Source organism: Saccopteryx leptura, chromosome 1 (assembly GCF_036850995.1).
Source record: "Saccopteryx leptura isolate mSacLep1 chromosome 1, mSacLep1_pri_phased_curated, whole genome shotgun sequence".
Lineage (NCBI taxonomy): Eukaryota > Metazoa > Chordata > Mammalia > Chiroptera > Emballonuridae > Saccopteryx > Saccopteryx leptura.
This window is the reverse complement of record NC_089503.1, coordinates 279463832-279484734: the sequence shown is the minus strand read 5'-3', so window position 1 is coordinate 279484734 and position 20903 is coordinate 279463832. Positions and strand designations below refer to the sequence as shown.

Genomic DNA, 20903 nt, shown 5'->3' with positions numbered 1-20903 from the left:
AAAATAACTAAAAGAAAAACTAGCTTAAAACCATAAATTTCACTTTCTATTGCATTTTTATAGATGGAAGGTGGAGATGTGATATTAAACAGAAAAGGGTAAAAAATAAATATATTTGTCATTCAGAGTAAAAAAATAAACCACACGGAAGTTGATATACGTATTATTTATTCTATTCTCAACCAGTAACTCTAGTGCTCTTTTTAAAATGCATGTCAAAGAAAGTCACTCTCCTGCTGCATTGTCTTCAGTGGCTCCCTGTCTCACTCAGGGTGCAAGTCCTTAGGTGAAAGTCCTTATAATGGTCAATCTGGTTGTCAAGACTGCACATATCTCAGCTTAAATTCTATTCCTATCCTCATTCATTTTACTTTAGACATGCTGGCCTTCTTTCTGTTTTCTAAATATAGCAAGCATACCTCAGAGCCTTTGCACTGACTTTTACTCTACATAAAAAATTCTTTCCTTAGATATCTATGTATCTCACTTCACATATCCTTTAATTCTTTGCTTAAATGTCACCTGAAAATGCCTACCCTAACCCTATATTTTAAAAAGCAATACTATACCTTCTCTGTATTCCTAATCCTCCATCCTTGCTGACTTTTCTTTTTTTTTTTTTTTGTATATAACTTAAAACTTTCTGTCATAGTATATACCTTTCTTATTATGTCTGTTTATTGCCTCCCCTCCTAGACCATAAATTCCATCAAGGTATAGATCATTGTTTACACACACACATATGCCTCATATATTGAAAATTGTCTAGAACATAATAGGCACTCTAGATATATATTAAATGAATGAATCTCTGTTAGGTATGTATCTATGTATACATACAGTGGGGTCCTCGGGTTACAACACTTCTGTTCCTACAAGTGTGACATAACCCAAATTTTGGTGTAGGTCGAAACACACCCCAGCCTAAATCACTTACCTATCCTAACATAGTTGTAAAATCACAATCTAGAAAATAAAAACACAACTAAGCCACAGAAAAAGGAAAAGGATATAGATATACTATATTGTACAATGTACTGAGTATTCTACCACCATGCATAACCAAACTAGTTCACCCACATTGTCCATAAGTACAACACTAATAGCGTAAACCAAAATGCTCACGTCTCAATTTTTTTTAAGTTTTTATGAGAGTGAGCGTCATAAACTCGAAACATCATATGTAGATACTGTCGTAACCAGAGGACCCCCATATATACATTTATATCACATAGTAACAAGCATTGAATATGTAATTTCTAAAAAGTTATTGAATTTGAATAGATTTGAAAGTCAATAACAAAAGATGGAAATTTAACTATGAAGTCATATATCAAAGATTTAGACTAGAGGAAATATTTCAAGATAATTTTATGAAGGAATGCAGGTAAAGATGATGAATAATTCTTTTTTAAATCTCCTGAATTATAACCAACATTGTGCCTTTGTACCATGAAATAAGGCCACTTTAAATAGTGCTAAATTCCACTCTGTACCAGAATTCTCTCCCCACTACCATGTTCTGTCCCTTTATCTGTTTTTTTTATCATCATTTGCATGTCAAAAAAGTCAATTACATCCAAAGGAATTCATTTAATTTAAATCACTAGACCTATGAAAAGAATTGGATAGAGTATAGATTCTCAGAGGAGAAAGAAAAGTTAGGAAAGACAGTTTAGATATTGTTATTTGTTTTGGATTAAAATAAATCCTGTTTCTCTATGAATTTTAGTCAAGACTATCCCTTTTCCTATTATCCTTTACTAAGACACAACTCTGAATTCTTTTATCTTCTGGAAAACTACATGTATTAAGGATATATATACAAAAGTAAGCTTTCTCTTATTCTTTTATTAGTGCTTATAGTATGTACTATACAATTTGCAATTCAGTAAATATGCTCCAGTTATTGATAACACACAATCTATGCCTTGATATGTTTATATAGATTACACTGTTTTGTTTTTTTGGCTGGTTGTTTTTTGGGTGTATTTCTCTATCTTTAAAAATAACTTATGTACGACTTGTGGTCAGGAATTTCAAGGGTTAGGAGCATAGAGGTCTTCAATATGTATTTGATTTATTATTTCCAATTGGTATCTCTATTGGCTGTAAATTAATATCATTTAAACTTTTTTTCTTTTGTTTTTTTTACAGAGACAGGGAGAGAGTCAGAGGGATAGATAGGGACAGACAGACAGGAACGAAGAGAGTAAGAAGCATCAATCATCAGTTTTTTGTTGTGACACCTTAGTTATTCATTGATCGCTTTCTTTTTTTTTTTTTTTTTTTATTCATTTTAGAGAGGAGAGAGAGAGAGACAGAGAGAGGAGAGAGAGACAGGGGGGAGGAGCTGGAAGCATCAACTCCCATATGTGCCTTGACCAGGCAAGCCCAGGGTTTCGAACCGGCGACCTCAGCATTTCCAGGTCGACGCTTTATCCACTGCGCCACCACAGGTCAGGCCTGATCGCTTTCTCATATGTGCCTTGACCTTGGGCCCAAGCTGGTGAGCTTTGCTCAAACCAGATGAGCCCGCGCTCAAGCTGTCAACCTAGAGGTCTCGAACCTGGGTCCTCCACATCCCAGTTCAATGCTCTATCCACTGCGCCACCGCCTGGTTAGACTTTTTTCTTTTTATGTCTAATATAGAATGTTTTTTAAGACTTTGTCTTTCTCTTTTACAGGTATCATACAGGCTTTTTGAAGACATGGGCCTCTTTGAAGCTTTCAGAATTCCAGTTAGGGAATTTATGAATTACTTCCATGCTTTGGAGATTGGATACAGGGAAATTCCTTGTAAGTCCAAGTTATTTGTGATATAATACACTAAAATTCCACAGAATTTGCTATGGGTAATGGGAGATTGAATCATTAGTAGCTGGTGCAAAATTACACATTGTAAATACACCATATGGCCACATGGTGTAGTGATTTGGAGCTAATAGCCTGTATCAGAATCCTGGCCCCTTCACATATCAGTTATAGGAGAGCCTGGCTCTTACTCTCTGCATGCCTTATTTTTTTATATTTTAATAGGGTAACATTGATCAGTCATGGTACATAGGTTCAGAGAAAACATCTCCAGGTTATTGTGACATTTGGTTATGTTGCATACTCATCACCCAAAGTCAAATTGTCTTCTATCACCTTCTATCTGGTTTTCTTTTTCATGCCTCAAATCTTAATCTGTAAAATGGAGATCATAATTTCTGCTTCATAGAATTAGTATGAGAATGAAATGAGGTATAATTCTAAAGGGATTTGTCCTTGATAGATAGCTTGGTTAGTTAGAGCATCATCCCAAAGCACTGAGGTTGCCAGTTCAATCCCCGATTAGGGCATGTACAGGAACACATTGATATTCCTCCCTCTTTCTCTCTCTCTCTCTCTCTCTCTCTCTCTCTCTCTCTACCTTCCTCTTTTGCTGAAATCAATCAATAAAAATTAATCTAAAAAATAAAGGGATTATAATGGTGCCTTATATATAGTGTGTGATAAATCATTAAATGTTCAATTTATTGCTCATTATATAATGTACTCCTTTTATTGGCTGAATTCAACTTTTATTCTGGCATCTGCAGAGTTAAATCACTAACCATTGAAGTTTTTCAGTATAAGATAAACCTGGCTGAGGATAGAGGGACAGTAGGATGATGGTCTAAGTAATAAAATTGAAAAGAAGAAACATCTGGAAGTACTATAGTTATGGAGAAGTTATTAGAAACATTTTTAAAATAAAATAAATACAAAGACCAAAAGAAAGGACACAGTCAGTGTTTAAGCTTATGAACTTTGAATATTGTGAGAAAAAGTTTGTCCTTTATAATCATGAGAAATTGGAACACAAAGGAGATATTAAATTATCTTTTCAATATATACCATTTCAAGTAGCATCAGGCCACATAAGTAGAATTGTCATATGTGCTAAAAAAAAATATATGGAGCCAGAAAAAATGACCATGAGTCCAATCAGAGAAGTTGTGAAAATGTATAGAAATCTTATGGTATTTTAAAAAAATACATTCTTAGAAAGAAAAATAGTCAAACATAATATATGAGATGGAATATACCTTAGAAATATGTTGTTTAAATCATGTCTTCATTTTTAAATTGCTTTTATTTACTTTAGACTTCAGAGCCCATGTCTTTTGTGGTTAACAAAGAGCTAAGATAAATAAATATTCTGTGGAGACAGATAAGGCGCAGGTATTTCCAGAAAGTGGTTCATTATCAATATATCAGTTATCAAGATGCCTGCACATGCCCCTCTGAAATAAAAATGCACAGCCAATGGTGCATGATAGAAAAAAAGAATAAAGAACTTGATCTACAAACTAGTTTTGTTGGAGAATATAGGACCAAAATGCAGGCAAAATAGGAGAGTGGGCATGAAAGAGAGAGGAGCCCTGGGCCCCTCGGGAGGGTCTGGTCAATGGGACTATGGAAGTTGGAAGAGATTCATGAGAAAGGAATAGTTTGAAGGGATCTCAAGATAAGTCTTGCTTTCTTAATAACACTTTCCCAATACTCACCCTAGTTGGATGCCAGTGGTTGACATGTGCTAGTGATTTCTCAAAGGTTAAGTCATTACAGAAACTTTTATAGAAAGGAAGCCAGTGAAAACACTAAAGGACAGCTAATCACCAGACTCACTTCACAAATTAATGTTATATTTCCAAATATATTTTGGTGATGTAGCTCACTAAAGTCAAGTTCCATTGAGCAATTGATAATAATTATTGACATCTTTCTGGCCAGTGGTTTTCAACCTTTTTACACTTAGGGACAGGTGAAAATAAGAGAATTATTTTGGGGACCACTAAGGCAGAAATCACTCTGAGCATAAGTAAATTCGACTAAGGTCAATGGGTCTGTAATCTTAACACAGTGTCAGGTGGTTACTTACCTCTTTCACTGGCCATCACAAAACTTCTGGTGGACCAGTCCACAGACTAGCATTGGAAAAACAATGCTCTATCAGGGGTCTCAAACTCGCGGCCCGGGCCGCATGCGGCCCGCAGACTGGCCCGCAGACTAATCAAGGAAGTTTGATTAGTCTGCGGGCGCACAAAATTGGTGGGCGGGCCGCATGCGGCCCGCGGGCTGCGGGTTTGAGACCCCTGCTCTAGGTAGTATATATATATATATATACCGTTAAATCAAAGGAGTGCTGACCAGTCTTTAAGTGTAAAAAGAAGTTTTCAGATTCTAAAATTTTTAATTATTTTACATTTTCTTATTACATTTTTATATGTTACCAGTAAACAGGTTTTCTTGAAATAGTGGGTTCTTCATTCCATGTGAAAAGAATTTGTTTTTATAAGCCTGCTTGTTCTACTTGAATCCCCACTTTTTTATAAAAGAAATTTAATTAGATCTTCTCTCAAGAAAGTTTTACCTTGATTGATGATCACTTTTAAATAATAATACTTTGTATGTGGTAGGGTTGCTAATTTATACTAATATGTATAATTATTTTAAAACTTTATCATTAATTATAATTAGCATATGTAAAAATTTGTTGTGTCTACTTTTTAAATGCTTACTGCTAGAGAACTATATTTCTAACATCTCTAACTAAATAAATGCATAACTAAATGAAAAAGTCTGAGTATCCTAAATAGGCTTGGATTAAATTTAATATGCCAATGACCTAAAATTTTAGAGACTAAATTTTACTATACTTCTAAGTACACTTTTAAATTGTTGAAGGGAGAAAATATGTAAGCTTTTAAATTTGTATCCAGAGCCCTTACCAAAGTTTAAAGAATCTAGATTTTAAGATAGAGGGAAAGAGAAAGAGGCAGGGAAGACATCTATATGTTTCCTGCAGAAACCTGTCAAGTCTTTCTGTTGACCTAGCTGGCTTCTTTCCTGGGTGCCTTTGCTCTTGACTTGGTCACCAGAGAATTAATGGTAAGAACAACTGTGATACGAACACTTGGCACAATATGTGCACATAGTAGATGATATGTAAATATTTATTTAATAAATAAGTTACTGACTGCTTACAAGGCAGACAATTATCCATCCTGCTTAAGTAATAGTAACAATGTAGTCCTAGATCCACACATGCTTGCTCTCTCTTTATCTCTCTCGGTCATATACAGTATGTCCGTAAAGTCATGGTGCCCTTTTGACCAGTCACAGGAAAGCAACAAAAGACAATAGAAATGTGAAATATGCACCAAATAAAAGGAAAACCCTCCCAGTTTCTGTAGGATGATGTGGCAGCATGTGCGCATGCGCAGATGATGACATAACACCGTGTATACAGTGGAGTAGCCCACGGCCATGCCAGTTGAGATGTGGACGGTACAGAGGAAAGTTCAGTGTGTTCTGTGGCTTGCTAAATTCGAATCCATGACCAAAGTGTAATGTGAATATTGGCGCATTTATAATGAAGTGCCACCACATAGGAATAACATTACTCAGTGGGATAAGCAGTTGAAAGAAACCGGCAGTTTGGTGGAGAAAGCCCGTTCTGGTAGGCCATCAGTGATGAGTCTGTAGAGGCTATACAGGATAGCTACCTAAGGAGCCCTAAAAAAATCTGTGCGTGAGCCCACATCGAACTGCACTGAGTAGGTATGAAACTGGGAGAGTTTTCCTTTTATTTGGTGCAGATTTTACATTTCTATTGTCTTTTGTTACTTTCCTGTGACCGGTCAAAAGTGCACCATGACTTTACGGACACACTATTTTCTTACCTAGATTTTTAATCAAGACTATACTAGCTTCATAAAATGAGTTTGGCAGCTTCCTTTCTTTTTATATTTTCAGCATTAAATGATTAAGATAGATTTGTTTGTTCATGGAAAGTGTGAAATATTACCTATAAAGCCTCCTAGCCCTGGGCCTTAGGGTGGGGATCAGGTCCTGAAGCAGTATAGCTCTCGAGCTACAAGTTTCCCTGCACCTGAGATAGTCTATTTCTCACCCCAAACCAGCTCTTCAACACCGTGATACTGCCCCCATCCACCTTGTGATGCTGGGTGCATGTGCCGTTTCCTTGACTAGCAATACCAGTGGTAATTATATACACACAGTAATTTTCCAAGCTTGCAACAGGGAAAATAACTCCCAGAAGCTCTCTCCCAACATATTGCCAAACCACTCTACCCTCTGCCCAGGCTGCCATCTTCTCCCCAGGCAGTTTTCATCACTGCCTTCTCCCTCCTCATGGACTTGGTAGAGCTTTGATTTTAGCTTTTCAATTCAATTCTTACAAATCATTGAGAGAAAAACTGTGATCTGTGCTAATTTACCATCTTGGTCTAACACCAAAAATTTCTTTTATGTAAATGACATTTACATTAATTGCAGGCTTACTGTATCAGGCACTTTAAAACATGTTCCCTTCTGTAATTCTCACAATTGTACTATGAAATAGGAATAATGATTATCTTTATATTTTTAAGAGAAGGAAATGAGACTCAGAATTTTAAGTAACTCAGGGTAACACAGGTAATAAATATCAGAGCAGGAACAAAATCAGATCTTCCCTAAATCCAGAAACTTCTAACATGATCAACTTTGCCCATGACACAGGTATAGGCATAAGATATAATTGTGTTGAATTACTTAGTCTATACACAGAGATTAAGACTCCAGTTTTAATAAAATTGATTCTTGAAGTACTAAATAATATAAGTATTCACCCTTATCAATGACAGTACACAGGTTTACTACTGCCATCCTTGGGAGATTAAGGAGGTCTTTTTTCAAAGCTCTTTTGAAACCCTCATTCAGTCCCCCAGCTGAATTTCTGGAGTTTTTAGTCACCTAAAGATTGATTCCTAAGAGTTGCCAGAATTATAAAAAATAGGCACCATCTACCTATGTCTCCTATGTGCTGCCAACACCCAGATATCATAGTTTCTTCTTTCTTCCTTGACCAGGGAACTGTGTGTCTCTCAAATTCCCATTGACATTCTTGTTCTCTTCTGTTTTTTGCTTCTCCTCCTCTGTTCACTGATATTCGGAGATGTAATGTTATATAGTCATATGCCACATCATGCCATTTTGGCCTCTATGACAGTGGTATACCATACAGTCTAGGTGTGCAGAGGGCTCTACCATCTAGGTTTGTATAAGTGCACGCTATGTTGCTCCCAAGGACAAAATTGCCCAACAATGCATTTCTTAGAATGCATCCCAATTGTTAAATGGTGCATAATTTTATTGGAGAAGGCAACTAGCATTGTTGTTCAGTAAAAATAAAATGCGTAAAGTAAGCACATTTACAATAACGCATATTGATCAATGAAGTATCATGCAGGGTCTGATAGAAAGGAAAAAAACTTAGAAGAATTTTACCAAAAAAAGAGGGTGAACCAAAAAAATACTGGGCCTTTGGTCATTGTGATCATTGTTCAATAGGAGCTACATATGGAAGAGACCTCTCTTGCCATGACAATGACTTTACTACTAGGGGATTTGGTTTCCCCATAGTTTTTACTCTTCTAAATGGCTCAGCTCCCTACATTATTGTACAGAGTTTGGTTTTTGTTTTGTTTTTAAGATATTTCCCAAATCAGAATTTTCAGATCAGAGAACATTATTAATTTGGGTTTTTAATTTTGCTTTGTGGATTTAATCAGTTTATGAAAGATATATTATTCATTTTATTATAGTATTTTAAATTTTTTACAGAAGAGTGCTACTATATTCTATCCACAGATCATATTTGGGCACATTGGTCTGACCAGTTAAAGTATGTCACAGGTGGTTCTTTGTTCTAATCTGCTGCAAGTCTGTACAGAAGCATGGAAATAAATATAAGAGTAAGCATTACAGTTGTTTCACACAGTGAGTTTCCTAGATACATTAAGTTCCTGGCATGCTCTGGATACAGATTTTTTCCACTTAGGCATCTGCACGCATGAAGAATATTGAGGATTTTTTTTTTTCTTGTTACTGTGAATATTATGGAATAATGGAAGAGTACTTATCCTAGAATGTTTGCCTGGCATTCACCAGAATATGAAATGTTAGGACTAAGCTATGTATCCAGTAGATGGCGCTGTTAGTCCTTGGACCCCGAAGTTCACAACTGAATGACGGTTCCTTTGCATTGGTTATAGATCATAACAGAATCCATGCCACTGACGTCTTACATGCTGTTTGGTATCTTACTACGCAACCTATTCCAGGCCTCTCAACTGTGATTAATGATCACGGATCAGCAAGTGACTCAGGTACATGCTAAATCCATCTGTGCTCCCCTGGGAATGGAACAAAAGAGTACTTTTTTATGGGGGTTAAGATAAATGACATCGAATTTAATTCTTTTAAAAAGTTTTTATTACTTTTGTCTTCTCTTTTTAGATTCTGACAGTGGATTTACACATGGACATATGGGATATGTATTCTCAAAAATGTATAATGTGCCAGATGATAAATACGGATGTCTGTCTGGAAACATCCCTGCCTTAGAATTGATGGCACTGTATGTGGCTGCAGCCATGCACGACTATGATCACCCAGGGAGGACTAATGCATTCCTGGTTGCCACTGGTGCTCCTCAGGTAACTCCTTCTATTTTGATTAGGAGAAACAATTCAATTGAGAGCTCTCTCTGAAGAAAATGTTTTAAATTTCATCTATAATAGGCACCAAGTAAAATATGAGCCAAACCCTATTCAGCCCTGATATAAAATTATTAGAGACCATGCTAAATTTTTGAAAGGATAGCATGGCTTGTTCCAAGTTATCAATGGAAGGCATGCAAGTTTGTTACCCATGGTGATCCTTTCTCAAAAAACAAATTTATAAGGGCGGAAAGGGGAGATCGTGAGACAGACTCCTGCATGATGTGCCCCGACTGGGATACACCGCAATCCCCACTGGGGCTGATGCTTTAATCAACCAAGCTATGCTGAGTGCCGGGGCTGATGCTTGAACCAATCAAGCCACTGGCTATAAGAGGGGAAGAGAGAGAGAAAGGGGAGAGTAAGGGGAAGAGAAGTAGATGGTCGCTTCTCCGGTGTGTCCTGAATCGGGTTTGAACCTGGGACATCCATAACAAGGCCCATACTCCATTTGCTGAAAAAACTGCCCAGGGCCTCAATTTTCTTTTAAGGAAGAAAAACTACTTGAATTCACATTAATGAAATTCCTCAACAAAGAAAATCCAACCTGTACAGAAGTCCCTTTCTGAAAAGATTAGGGAACTAAATCTTTTTGGACTTCTAAGAATGTATAACTTCTTTGAATATAAATCCCATTCTTTTGAAATATATTAATTATAACAATTATGATTCTTAGGAAATTTTATTGGTTAGTAGGAATTAAAAATCAATTTATTTCATTTGAGGAAAATTTTTTCTTGAACCATTATTCCAAAAATAATAACTTTAAAGAAGTACATCTTAGCATATATTTACATTTAAGTCAAAATCACTAAGTATCTGCTTATCATCATCTATTCAGTTAAACTCAGTAAACTTCTCCTTGATTTAATCAGCTGGACCCATGTTATTAAAGATCCCAAAAGCCTATTCTCTCTCTCTCTTTTTTTTTTGCTTGCTTTTTTGCCTGTTACCCCACTCCTCTCCCCTTCCATTTCCTGTCTTGTATACTAACCTAGAATTTTCCTCTAATCCACACACAATAACCATATCCTGTTTTTTCCTGATTCCCCACTTTAACTTATTCCAGTGTGTCCTTTCCACGCCACACTGATTTTTGTACAGTCATAGAAATCCTCTTGCCAGCAGCATTTACTATGCTTTTTTCCTTTTTTTACCTCAATAATAATTTTCATGTTCTTTCTATTCTTTCTTGTCCAAATGCCTTTTTCCTCTACCTTCTATCACACTAGTCTTCAAGCACTTTTTTAGGCAACTTTCTCTTCTTCTGGACATTATTAGAGAATTATTATTAGATAATTATATTAGAAAATTGTAACAAGTAGATAGTTACAATATACCTTCAATTACTAGATAAAGGTGTGTCTTTCCAATGGCTGATTGTAGAGTGAGATTGTTATAATTCATGAGCTTCTCAAGGATTTCATTCCTCTTTATTAGTTTTATGTTTAACGAAAAGCAGGTCATTCCAATTCTAGATGCAAGAAGTAGCCGACTTACCTTTTAGGAATCTTAATACATGGCATATTTTTATGGTTAAACTCCTGTTCACTGAAAAGAAATCTGCTAAACTCCAACACTAAACCCTGACTTGGAAATGTTTGGGATAAAGGTTCAATCAAGTATCTTAACTTCACCTTACAAAAAAGGAAATCTAACCAGGAAGAGTAATTGACAGTCGACGTGCAACAATAAGTGATTCTTAGTAACCAGCAGTCACAAGATTACATTTCTGTGTTTCGTGAAAAAAGAAAATTCCAAAAGTATAGCATATTCTCATTTGTTTTTGTAATTGTTTTAACTTAAAAAAAATTGAATTCTTTGCTCTTTTACTTATTTGCCTAGGCGGTGCTCTATAATGATCGTTCAGTTCTGGAGAATCATCACGCAGCTGCTGCATGGAATCTTTTTATGTCCCGGCCGGAGTATAACTTTTTAGTTAACCTTGATCATGTGGAATTTAAGCATTTCCGTTTCCTTGTCATTGAAGCAATTTTAGCCACTGACTTGAAGAAACACTTTGACTTCGTAGCCAAGTTGAATGCCAAGGTAACTAGATTTGCACCCATCTTCCATTTGTGGCCACATTGAAAAATGCCATGGAGCTGAAGTATTGAACAAAACTCATTGCTATCACCTCTTATATGCCAGTTGTGAAAAAGAAATACAGTAAAATGGTTTACCAGAAGCAGATAAATAGGCATTGGCTCAATCTAGGAACCTGGGAAGTTGAGGTGCTATCTGTATATATTAACTTTGTGATACAGAGAAATAATAAAATTCTGTCATTGTGTTTTTGTTTGAATTAATTTGCTTCCATGTCTGTGGTGCATGAATATAAATAGTCTGGCAGTAGAAGAGTCACAACCCTGAAGCAAAATTTCATATGTTAAGCATAAGTGCTCAAATGTTAATTCAGAAAAAATTCTTATTTGTAGCTGTTATTTTAATAGTAATAGATAACAAATGCTAATTTTAAATATTATTTTTTAATTCCATAATAATTATCCATCATTTATTATTTTACTTCTTTGATTATCTATTTTACTATTAATTTATGCAAGCCCGTAACATTTTAAATAGCTGAGAAAGTCCTCTTGACTTAGTAGTTTGACCTCCTCATGGTAGAAAGACAGTATTCTATTGTTTATTCTGCTGTTCAACTTTTGTTTTTATTGAGGTAAAACACATTCAACTTTGTTCTTCAAACAGGTGAATGATGATGTTGGAATAGACTGGACCAATGAAAATGATCGTCTACTAGTTTGTCAAATGTGTATAAAGTTGGCCGATATCAATGGGCCAGCTAAATGTAAAGAGCTCCATCTTCAGTGGACAGAGGGTATTGTCAATGAATTTTATGAACAGGTAACTGATGTAATCCATACTTAGGCTGCTAATAAATTCCCCAAAGCTTCCAAAAGCTTTGAGTTTGTGATTAATCATCCTAACATTAGAAAATGCACTGGCCAATTTAAATCACAGGATAAAAAAATGACAGAAAAACTGGACAAAATTATAACCATAAATACACTAAGATAAAGTTATTTGCAAGCATTTTGAGAAAAGATATTGAAGAAATAGACATTGGAAAATCCAGTGAAATATTGCTCTTAATTTAATTTGAAAATATGAATACATTCCAGATAAAGTTTATTTACTTTTCTTCCTTTCTTCTTTTTTTTTCCCTTGAGCAGAGGGGTGACAGTGAGGCAGACCCCTACATGCACCCTGACTGGGATCCATGATCTACCCAGCAAACCCATCTGGGGCCAATGCTCAAGTACCAAGCTACTTTTAGCACCTGAAGCTATGTTCAGCTAAACCGAGCTATCCTCAGCATACAGGGCCATGCTCAATCTAGCCAGTGGCTGCGGGATGCGAGGAGGTAGAGAAGCAGATGGTCACGTCTCCTGTGTGCCCTCACTGGGAATTGAACCCAGGAAGTTCATATGCCAGGCTGATGCTCTAGCCACTGAGCCACTGGCCAGGGCCTATTTACTTTTCCAACAGAGTTAATAACAGCAATGTATAAAAAAGCTTAAAAAATAAGCATTTTATCTGACATGGTAATATGAGGGTTAGAACACTACCAAAAAACTACTACCAAAACATAAGAATGAGAGGATCTTCCCCACATTACAGTGACCAGATTATATTTGAAACTTTGTGTTTAGTATTGTGAACTACTCTGTTACGTTGACTCTTGATGGAGTGGATCATGGGAAAAGGACAGGGGTCAGTGACATAAAAGAACATGAAGATATTAAAATAATTGAATATTAACCCTGGGAGAAAACAGAGGTGATATAATACCTTCAGATACTTAAAAGATTGACATATAAATTTAGTATTAGATTGATCATGAAGTAGGTGTGGAGAAAATAAATTATAAAGTACTTGACACAGGATCTGATATATGGTATGACTATAACCAGTTTATTGAAATTATGGGGAGACAGATTTCAGGTCAATGTCAGAAAGAAAATTTGTGTTGCTAAAGGAATCCAAAAAAAAAAAAGGATAAGGTACCTTAATAAGTAATAAATTGTCTGGACATATTTAGAGAGATTAAAAAGAACTTTTATGAGTACTATTTACAAAACTCATATGTACAATAAAAGGTTTGTGCTTCTAGAAAGTAATATGCTAATGTGCTGCTTTTCTTAGGAATAAAGTTAATTCATAATCAATCTTGAAATATTAAAATGCAGGACAAGTATTTTTAAAAAAGAAAATCTACTTATAATAATTATACACATAGGCATAAACATTGATGTATCCATATACTTCTTCATTAATTTTGCTAGATAGTTTCTGGTTAGCAATCTAATATTTTTAAAGATTTGTAACTGTTCAAAATACAAACACTTATAGAATGATCCTATTAAATATATAGGTAAGTAAGAATATAGGAATAATATAATCACAGAAGATACAATCCAACCAAAAGCTAGGATAAGGTAGCAGCTTTAATTGAGCAATACAATATTTTAAGATTTCTGGTAGCCGAGTTAAAAGAGGGAAATGTGACAGATTATGTAGTTGCTTGATAATTATTCCCAGCATTGGTTTTACAATGCATTTATATCTTTTATAAGGCAGACTGACTAATGTAATAAGAAATATTGCACTGAGACATTAAACCATTTCTTATAGTTCCCCTTAATCAAAAGCCAAGACCTTAAGACCAAAAAGGTGGTAAATGACAACAAGGCCTTTCTATATATAGGATTTTAGTAGTAATTCGGGTAGAATCTCTTAGCAATAAACAGGTAATTCACAAGTGAATGTCTGCAGTCTTGCACATTTGCAAAATGTTGATTTTCCTTGTATTTTAAACTTTCCTTGTGACTTACCTTTCTAGTTAACTATGCAAGCTAAATTTCTATTTCTAGGGTGATGAAGAGGCCAGCCTTGGATTACCAATAAGTCCCTTCATGGACCGTTCTGCTCCTCAGCTGGCCAACCTTCAGGAATCCTTTATCTCGCACATTGTGGGGCCTCTGTGTAACTCCTATGACTCAGCAGGATTAATGCCAGGGAAGTGGGTGGAAGATAGTGATGAGTCTGGAGATACTGATGACCCAGAAGAAGAGGAGGAGGAAGAAGCACCAAATGAAGAGGAAACCTGTGAAAATAGTGAATCTCCAAGTAAGTTATAAAATCTATTTCTAGTTTTAATGAACCTTACGCTTTTTATGAATTACATACTTTGGGGACAAATGTCATCTGCTACATTTGATTATAGATAGTCCCCATACCCAATTTCATAAGAAGAGAAGTTATAGACTATAGGATGTATAATAATACCATGTTTATACACAGATGTGTCCGCTATCATGAAGATAAATAGCTGAAGCCTATTCTTCAAAGTATCTTAATCATGTAGAGACAAAAGGAATTTCAAGTAAACATAGAGAAATGATAGGCTTTTATCAGCTTGGTTAGGGGAATACCGTGTAAAGCAGTAAGAGGTGCTCGTATTCATTCAGCAGATTTTTACTGGGCACCTATTATGTGACAGGCATTCTTCCAGATACTGAAGACAGAGTTGTGGACAAATCAGACAAAACATTAAATAAATCGTGGTCCTTGTAGACTTACTTTCCAGTAGGGTCTGCAGACATCAAGCAAGACAAATCAGTAAATTGAAGTACGTTAGATGCTGATAAATGCTAGAATAAAAAAAAAGGTAAGGGGATATGAAATTAAAATTAAAAGGTTAAGCCCTGGTTGGATAGCTCAAATGTTTAAGAGCATCATTCCGAAGTGCAGAGGTTGCTGGTTCGATCCCCAATCAGGGCACATACAGGAACAGATCAATGTTCCTGTCTCTCTCTCACTCTCTCCCTTCCTCTCTAAGAAAATAAACATAAAAAATAAAAGTTTAAAATTTTAGATAAGGTGGCCATGGAAGTTCTACATAAGAGAGATTAAAAAAAATTTTAAAGACCCAAAAGAAGAGGAGTGACCCATAAAGATAGATATGGAAAGAGCATTCCAAGGGGAACAGAAAGCAGGCTGAGTGAAAGGTCCTGAGGTGGGCTTGGCTGGGTGTTCAAGGAGCACCAGGAGAGCTGGGTGCCTGAAGCAGGGGAAAGGGAGTGAATAAGCAGCAGCAAAGAATGGAGGGGCAGATGATAGGGGGTTTGAAGAAGGGCACTGTAGATCGCAGTATGAGTTTGGCTTTTACTCTGACAAAGATGGGAAGCCATCAGAGGTTTTGAGCCAAAGTGTTGATGCAACTACATTTATCTGCATTGCTTCTGCTGCTATCTGGAATATATTCTCAAGTTTGGAGTAGGAGAAAGGGCCTGAGCAGTGGGATGAGTTTAAGAGGCTGTTGAGCCCTGGCCGGTTGGCTCAGTGGTAGAGCGTCAGCCTGGCGTGCAAGATTCCGGGTTCGATTCCCGGCCAGGACACACAGGAGAAGCGCCCATCTGCTTCTCCACCCCTCCACCCCTCCCCCTCTCCTTCCTCTCTATCTCTCTCTTCCCCTCCCACAGCCAAGGCTCCATTGGAGCAAAGTTGGCCCGGGCACTGAGGATGGCTCTATGGCCTCTGCCTCAGGCGCTAGCATGGCTCTGGTTGCAACAGAGCAACGCCTCAGATGGGCAGAGCATCGCCCCCTGGTGGGCATGCCGGGTGGATCCCAGTCGGGCGCATGCGGGAGTCTGTCTGACTGCCTCCCTGTTTCCAACTTCAGAAAAATACAAAAAAAAAAAAAAGAGGCTGTTGAAATTCCTACATGAGAGATGACTATGACTTTGGACTGAGGTAGTGGCAATACAGACAATGAGAAGTGGTGACATCTGATCATTGATTTGGACTCCATAATGTACCCAATATAATCAATTTAATTAACTATAAAACAGTTTCTTTTTCTTCATGTCTTGAAATAGTCTCTGTTATTTCTCCTGCTATAGGGCAGAGGCCATAATAGAAGCCATGACCCTTATGGTAATGTTGCACAAATACTGTTCCTGTGTTCATCAGAAAACCTTATGGTTTCTATCTACCATCACAGATAAAGAATGTATAACCTTAATATTAATATTTTTCAAAGCCTTACCAAAAACAATACCAGGGAAAGTCAGGAAAATGCATGACTTGGTTCATTTCAGCCATCTAGTAAGGCGATGTTCTAACATGGTCATTGACCTATGTTCCCCTCATTTAAGTACCTGGTTGTAAGCTCACATAAGCAGAGATAAGAGGTCATTATTAACTATAGAGATAGGGCTATGCAAATTTGGCTTTAGGTCAGATTTTTAGCTTAAGTTCTATCTATTAATTTTTGTACAGGATGAGGGGGGGATAAGAAGGTTATTTTTTTGTCTTTTTAACAGTCTATTATCAAAATAATTATATTTTATTTCTCTGATGCTTATAAAAATATTTCCATTAGAAATTTTGTGTTGATCTTGGGATTTAGATGTTGGCATCATGATATGAACTTCATGTGTTATTTATTAATTTGTTCATTTAATAAACAGGAATTGGTTTCATTTTTTTTACTTTTTATCCAGTGAACCAGGTAATAATTTGTTGTCTAAGGACAAGACGGTTTTTCACGGATTGATTTTGGGAAGTATTAGCTTCTGGAAAATCTTTGTTCCCATGGGCCATAATTGATTGCCGTTTAAACTCAAACACATTGAAAAAACACACACACATGCACCCACAAACATAATCCAGGCATCAGGAATTGAAGAACCCAGGCCAGGAGATTTAACAGGCTTAACTTGTCAACGTTGGCGTTAGCCCAAAATGAGACAACCAAATACTTTATTTGATTCCTCTCTGTTCTGTAAGGATAAGGTGCCATACTGACTTCCAGATTCTGATGTGTTACTCTCCTGACCTTCCTGTTTTCATGAAGTTCACTAACACAGGAATGAGGAGTCTCTGGATTTTGTTTACTGATGAAGTCAAACTAGGCTGGCCACTTTATATTAAAATTTAAAGTATCCATCAACAATGACTTGATACTGTAGCTCTTGAAAAGTTATCTTTGAAGTATTCCTTTATAGCCACGAAAATGATAAAGTGTTTGTTTTTTTGTAAAAATTGGCTGCATGGAGTAATGGAATTTTAGAAATGGGAGAGGAATTGATGATTGTCTAGTTCAGCTGTCTCCTTTTACAAAAGACTAAAAACAGGCTCAGAAGTGTAAGTAACATTCCCAGGTGTAGACAGTTTCTGCAGTACCAGAAATGAAACCTGGGTCTCCTCATTTTTAACATTGCTATTTACTCTTGTAATTTTAATTTCAGAATTCATATTCACTACAAAGTTAACTTGATTTAGCCTGAAACTTAGATTTAAATTAAATATGCACTGTTAACTTCAGCAATTTGCAGAACTTGGAGACCTCTCAGGAAACATAGAATAAAATGTTTCAATATGGTATCATAGGGAAAGAAGGCTTTTTCCCTACCTCATAATTAAATCTGAAAGATTCCTGCAGCGAACTAAGAGGTTTCTAATGAAGTACCAAGCTGCATTTAGAATTTGAGCAATGAAAGGCTCTTTGTTCTCCTCTAAAAAGGTTCCAGTGCTGAACAATTTGGCTCCCAATACAAGCATGTTTTAGACCACCTGCAGACTCTAATCTACGCAAATTTATTTGGTACAAACTCTCTTCTACGTCACCTCATTCAGTTTAATTCCAGAGAGATTTATTGCTAATGTTAAACAGCATTAATAAGAGAACAGCTGCTCTCATGGGGGCTGCCCTGAAAGGAAAAAGAGAAAAACTGAGCTTTTTGTTCGCTTCTTCCCCATGAATGCCATTCCACGATGTGTGCAGATTTCACCTTGCACAGTTGAGTGTTTCCTGTAACCATGACGCAAGTGTGTCCTGCAGCCAGTGGTCATCTGTACCTCTTGTGATTCAGAAGACCAGGGCCCGGGCCAGGTAGCTCAGTTGGTTAGTTAGAGTGTCGTCCTGATATGCTAAGGTTTTGGGTTCAGTCCCCTTCAGGGCACACACAAGAATCAACCAACGAATGTATAAATAAGTGAAACAGCAGATCATAGTCTCCTTCTCCCCACCTTCCTCTCTCACTTTAAAATAAATAATTTTTAAAAGATTAGGGCAAAGAGTATGTTAACCTTTTAAAATATCTCAACAGAAACTGATTTGTACTTAACTAGAACCAAAACAAAGTAGAAATAGACAAACAAATGGCTATGGCAGAAGAGTATTTTAGACATTTGCTTTTAAAAATCTACTGTATTTAGAAATCTAATGTATATATTAATATATTTCATTAATTTTGATAGAGAACTGAAAATTTTAATATATACACTGTAGTGTGTGTATATATATGTATAGAGTACATATACATATATATATATATGTATATAGATATAAAAATGTCCCTTGTTGAGAAGTTTTCAAATAGAGAAATCGTTGCTGTGCTCCAGGGCCCATGCCCTTTGCCTGTTAGCATGCCCATCACTCTGTCCAGAATGCTACCAGCCCCTTGTGCACCCAGTGTATTTAATTCATTTAATTCTCATGATTTTCAGCAGAGCTCAGGTGTCATGTGCTTTGAAAAAAAATCTTACCTGTTCCCCCACAGGTTGAGTCTTTTGTGTTGCTATGGTTTGACATGTCAGAAAGAAATTGCACTACACACTAGTTAAAATGGTAAGGAAGACATTATTCCAGACCATAACAAAAAGGAAGAATAACTGAACTCACCTGTGTTAAAGCAACGGCAGGAGAGTTTTAAGCGCTGGGGTGAACTAGTGAAAAAGTACGGGAGAATCTTAGAGGGTGCTGGCCAATGTAATTAAGCCACGTGTGTTTGCTGACAGAGGCTTATTGAAGTTAGGTTCCCAGGTCCTTGAGAAAGATGTTCCCAAGTTGTAAAACTGGCTAGAGAGGCTGGGGAAAAGCATACAGACTACAAAGGGGCAGATACAGAATTAGCAATTTCAAGTTTTCTAAAGTAAATGCTCTAAGAAGAAGGAGGTCAGGGACCTGTAGTCTGGAACAAACCTGGCTAAAGTTTATTCAAGCTGAGGGGAATGTTGAGGTCATCTTGGCCACATGTGTATGTCTGCTATAAAGCATAGCATGTGTATTTCATTTTTTGTCTTGTTGGCGCTCTCTTTTATAGATTGTAAGCTTGTTTCAGGCAAGCTCTGAGACAAATTGGTCATTGTTTCCATAAGATCCAGAAAACTGTTAAGTTAGTATGTAGTCAGTATGGGTTTGATTGATGAGTCTATTTTGTGAATAAAATAATGAATACCATAAATATGTATTTTTTAAATTCTTGCTCAAGACTGCCTGTATCCATTCCCCTCTGGCAGTTAATCAGTTTAATAAGTCTTATTATATGTCTGTATGTTTTAAAAGTAATTCAAGATAATTTGGTTTCATGTCCTTTTTCTGAGCTGTTTTAAAAATTTATCTTGTCCTATAAAGTGCAAAATTTTCTGTGGTATGTTATAATAAAACCACTGTAGCAATCAGTAGCAATTCCACAAAATTTTGATATATCACTTTGAAAAGGGCTAGTTCCTTTGGCATATCTCATAGCAATTGACTCTTTTTTTTTTTTTTTGCTATTGTTACAGTTTTCTCTTATCTCCCTCTCTCCCAGTCCCCTCCTCCTTCCTTCCTCCCTCCCTCCCCTCCTCTTCCTCCTGCCTTTTATAGAACTACATAACTGAAAGAAAGGATAAGAATCCCCCTAAATGATTTTGCATGTGCAGTTACCAGAAAAAGAGATAATGGTAATTAGAAAGGAAGAAAGAAACAGGACACACTGTCTACTCTGAGAAGCACACATGTAGTGACAACGGAGTTTAAGGGAGAGAGAGAGAGAGAAAGAAAAATGATTGAGAGATTTTACTAGAAGAGGAATTCAATGAAATCTGACTGGCTCTCAAAATAAAAAAGTGGCCATGAACTTTCAGTGACTAAGAAGAGCATTGCAGGAGGGGCTGCACCAGCTGGAAAGCAGAGGAGTTTAGTGTGTATTCAGGAAAGAGAGCAGTGAGGTAGAGAGAGGACCAGGCTGCAGCCGGAAGAGGGCTGCACGTTTGTGTTTGTGCCAGCTGGTGGGAGGACTTTGAGAGGAGATTGCAATTAATGTTTTAGTTCACATGAAGCAGAACAGTAACATCAAAACCATCTTTAAAGAAATAAATCTTGTAGACCCTTGTGAGTTGGACTTGTTGACAAAGTAAAGGAAGATGTAACAAGAAGTAATTTTAATAATCTTGCTGAAAAGTCCTGAGAGTCTGAAGGACTAGGAGTAATACTGAGATACAAACAGAACC

The 20903-nt window shown here is 36.5% G+C and overlaps 1 protein-coding gene across 2 annotated transcripts in view; it reads left to right on the top strand.

Annotated features, from left to right (window-relative positions):
- The window catches only part of PDE3A (phosphodiesterase 3A), a 326334-nt gene that overhangs the window by 298897 nt on the left and 6534 nt on the right, over window positions 1-20903 (top strand). For both annotated transcript variants that reach the window (XM_066354792.1, XM_066354801.1), the window contains exons 10-15: window positions 2688-2799; window positions 9090-9203; window positions 9334-9533; window positions 11442-11645; window positions 12309-12464; window positions 14495-14750. In XM_066354792.1, the coding sequence (XP_066210889.1) occupies window positions 2688-2799; window positions 9090-9203; window positions 9334-9533; window positions 11442-11645; window positions 12309-12464; window positions 14495-14750 (1042 nt within the window). The remainder of the gene's footprint in view (window positions 1-2687; window positions 2800-9089; window positions 9204-9333; window positions 9534-11441; window positions 11646-12308; window positions 12465-14494; window positions 14751-20903) is intronic.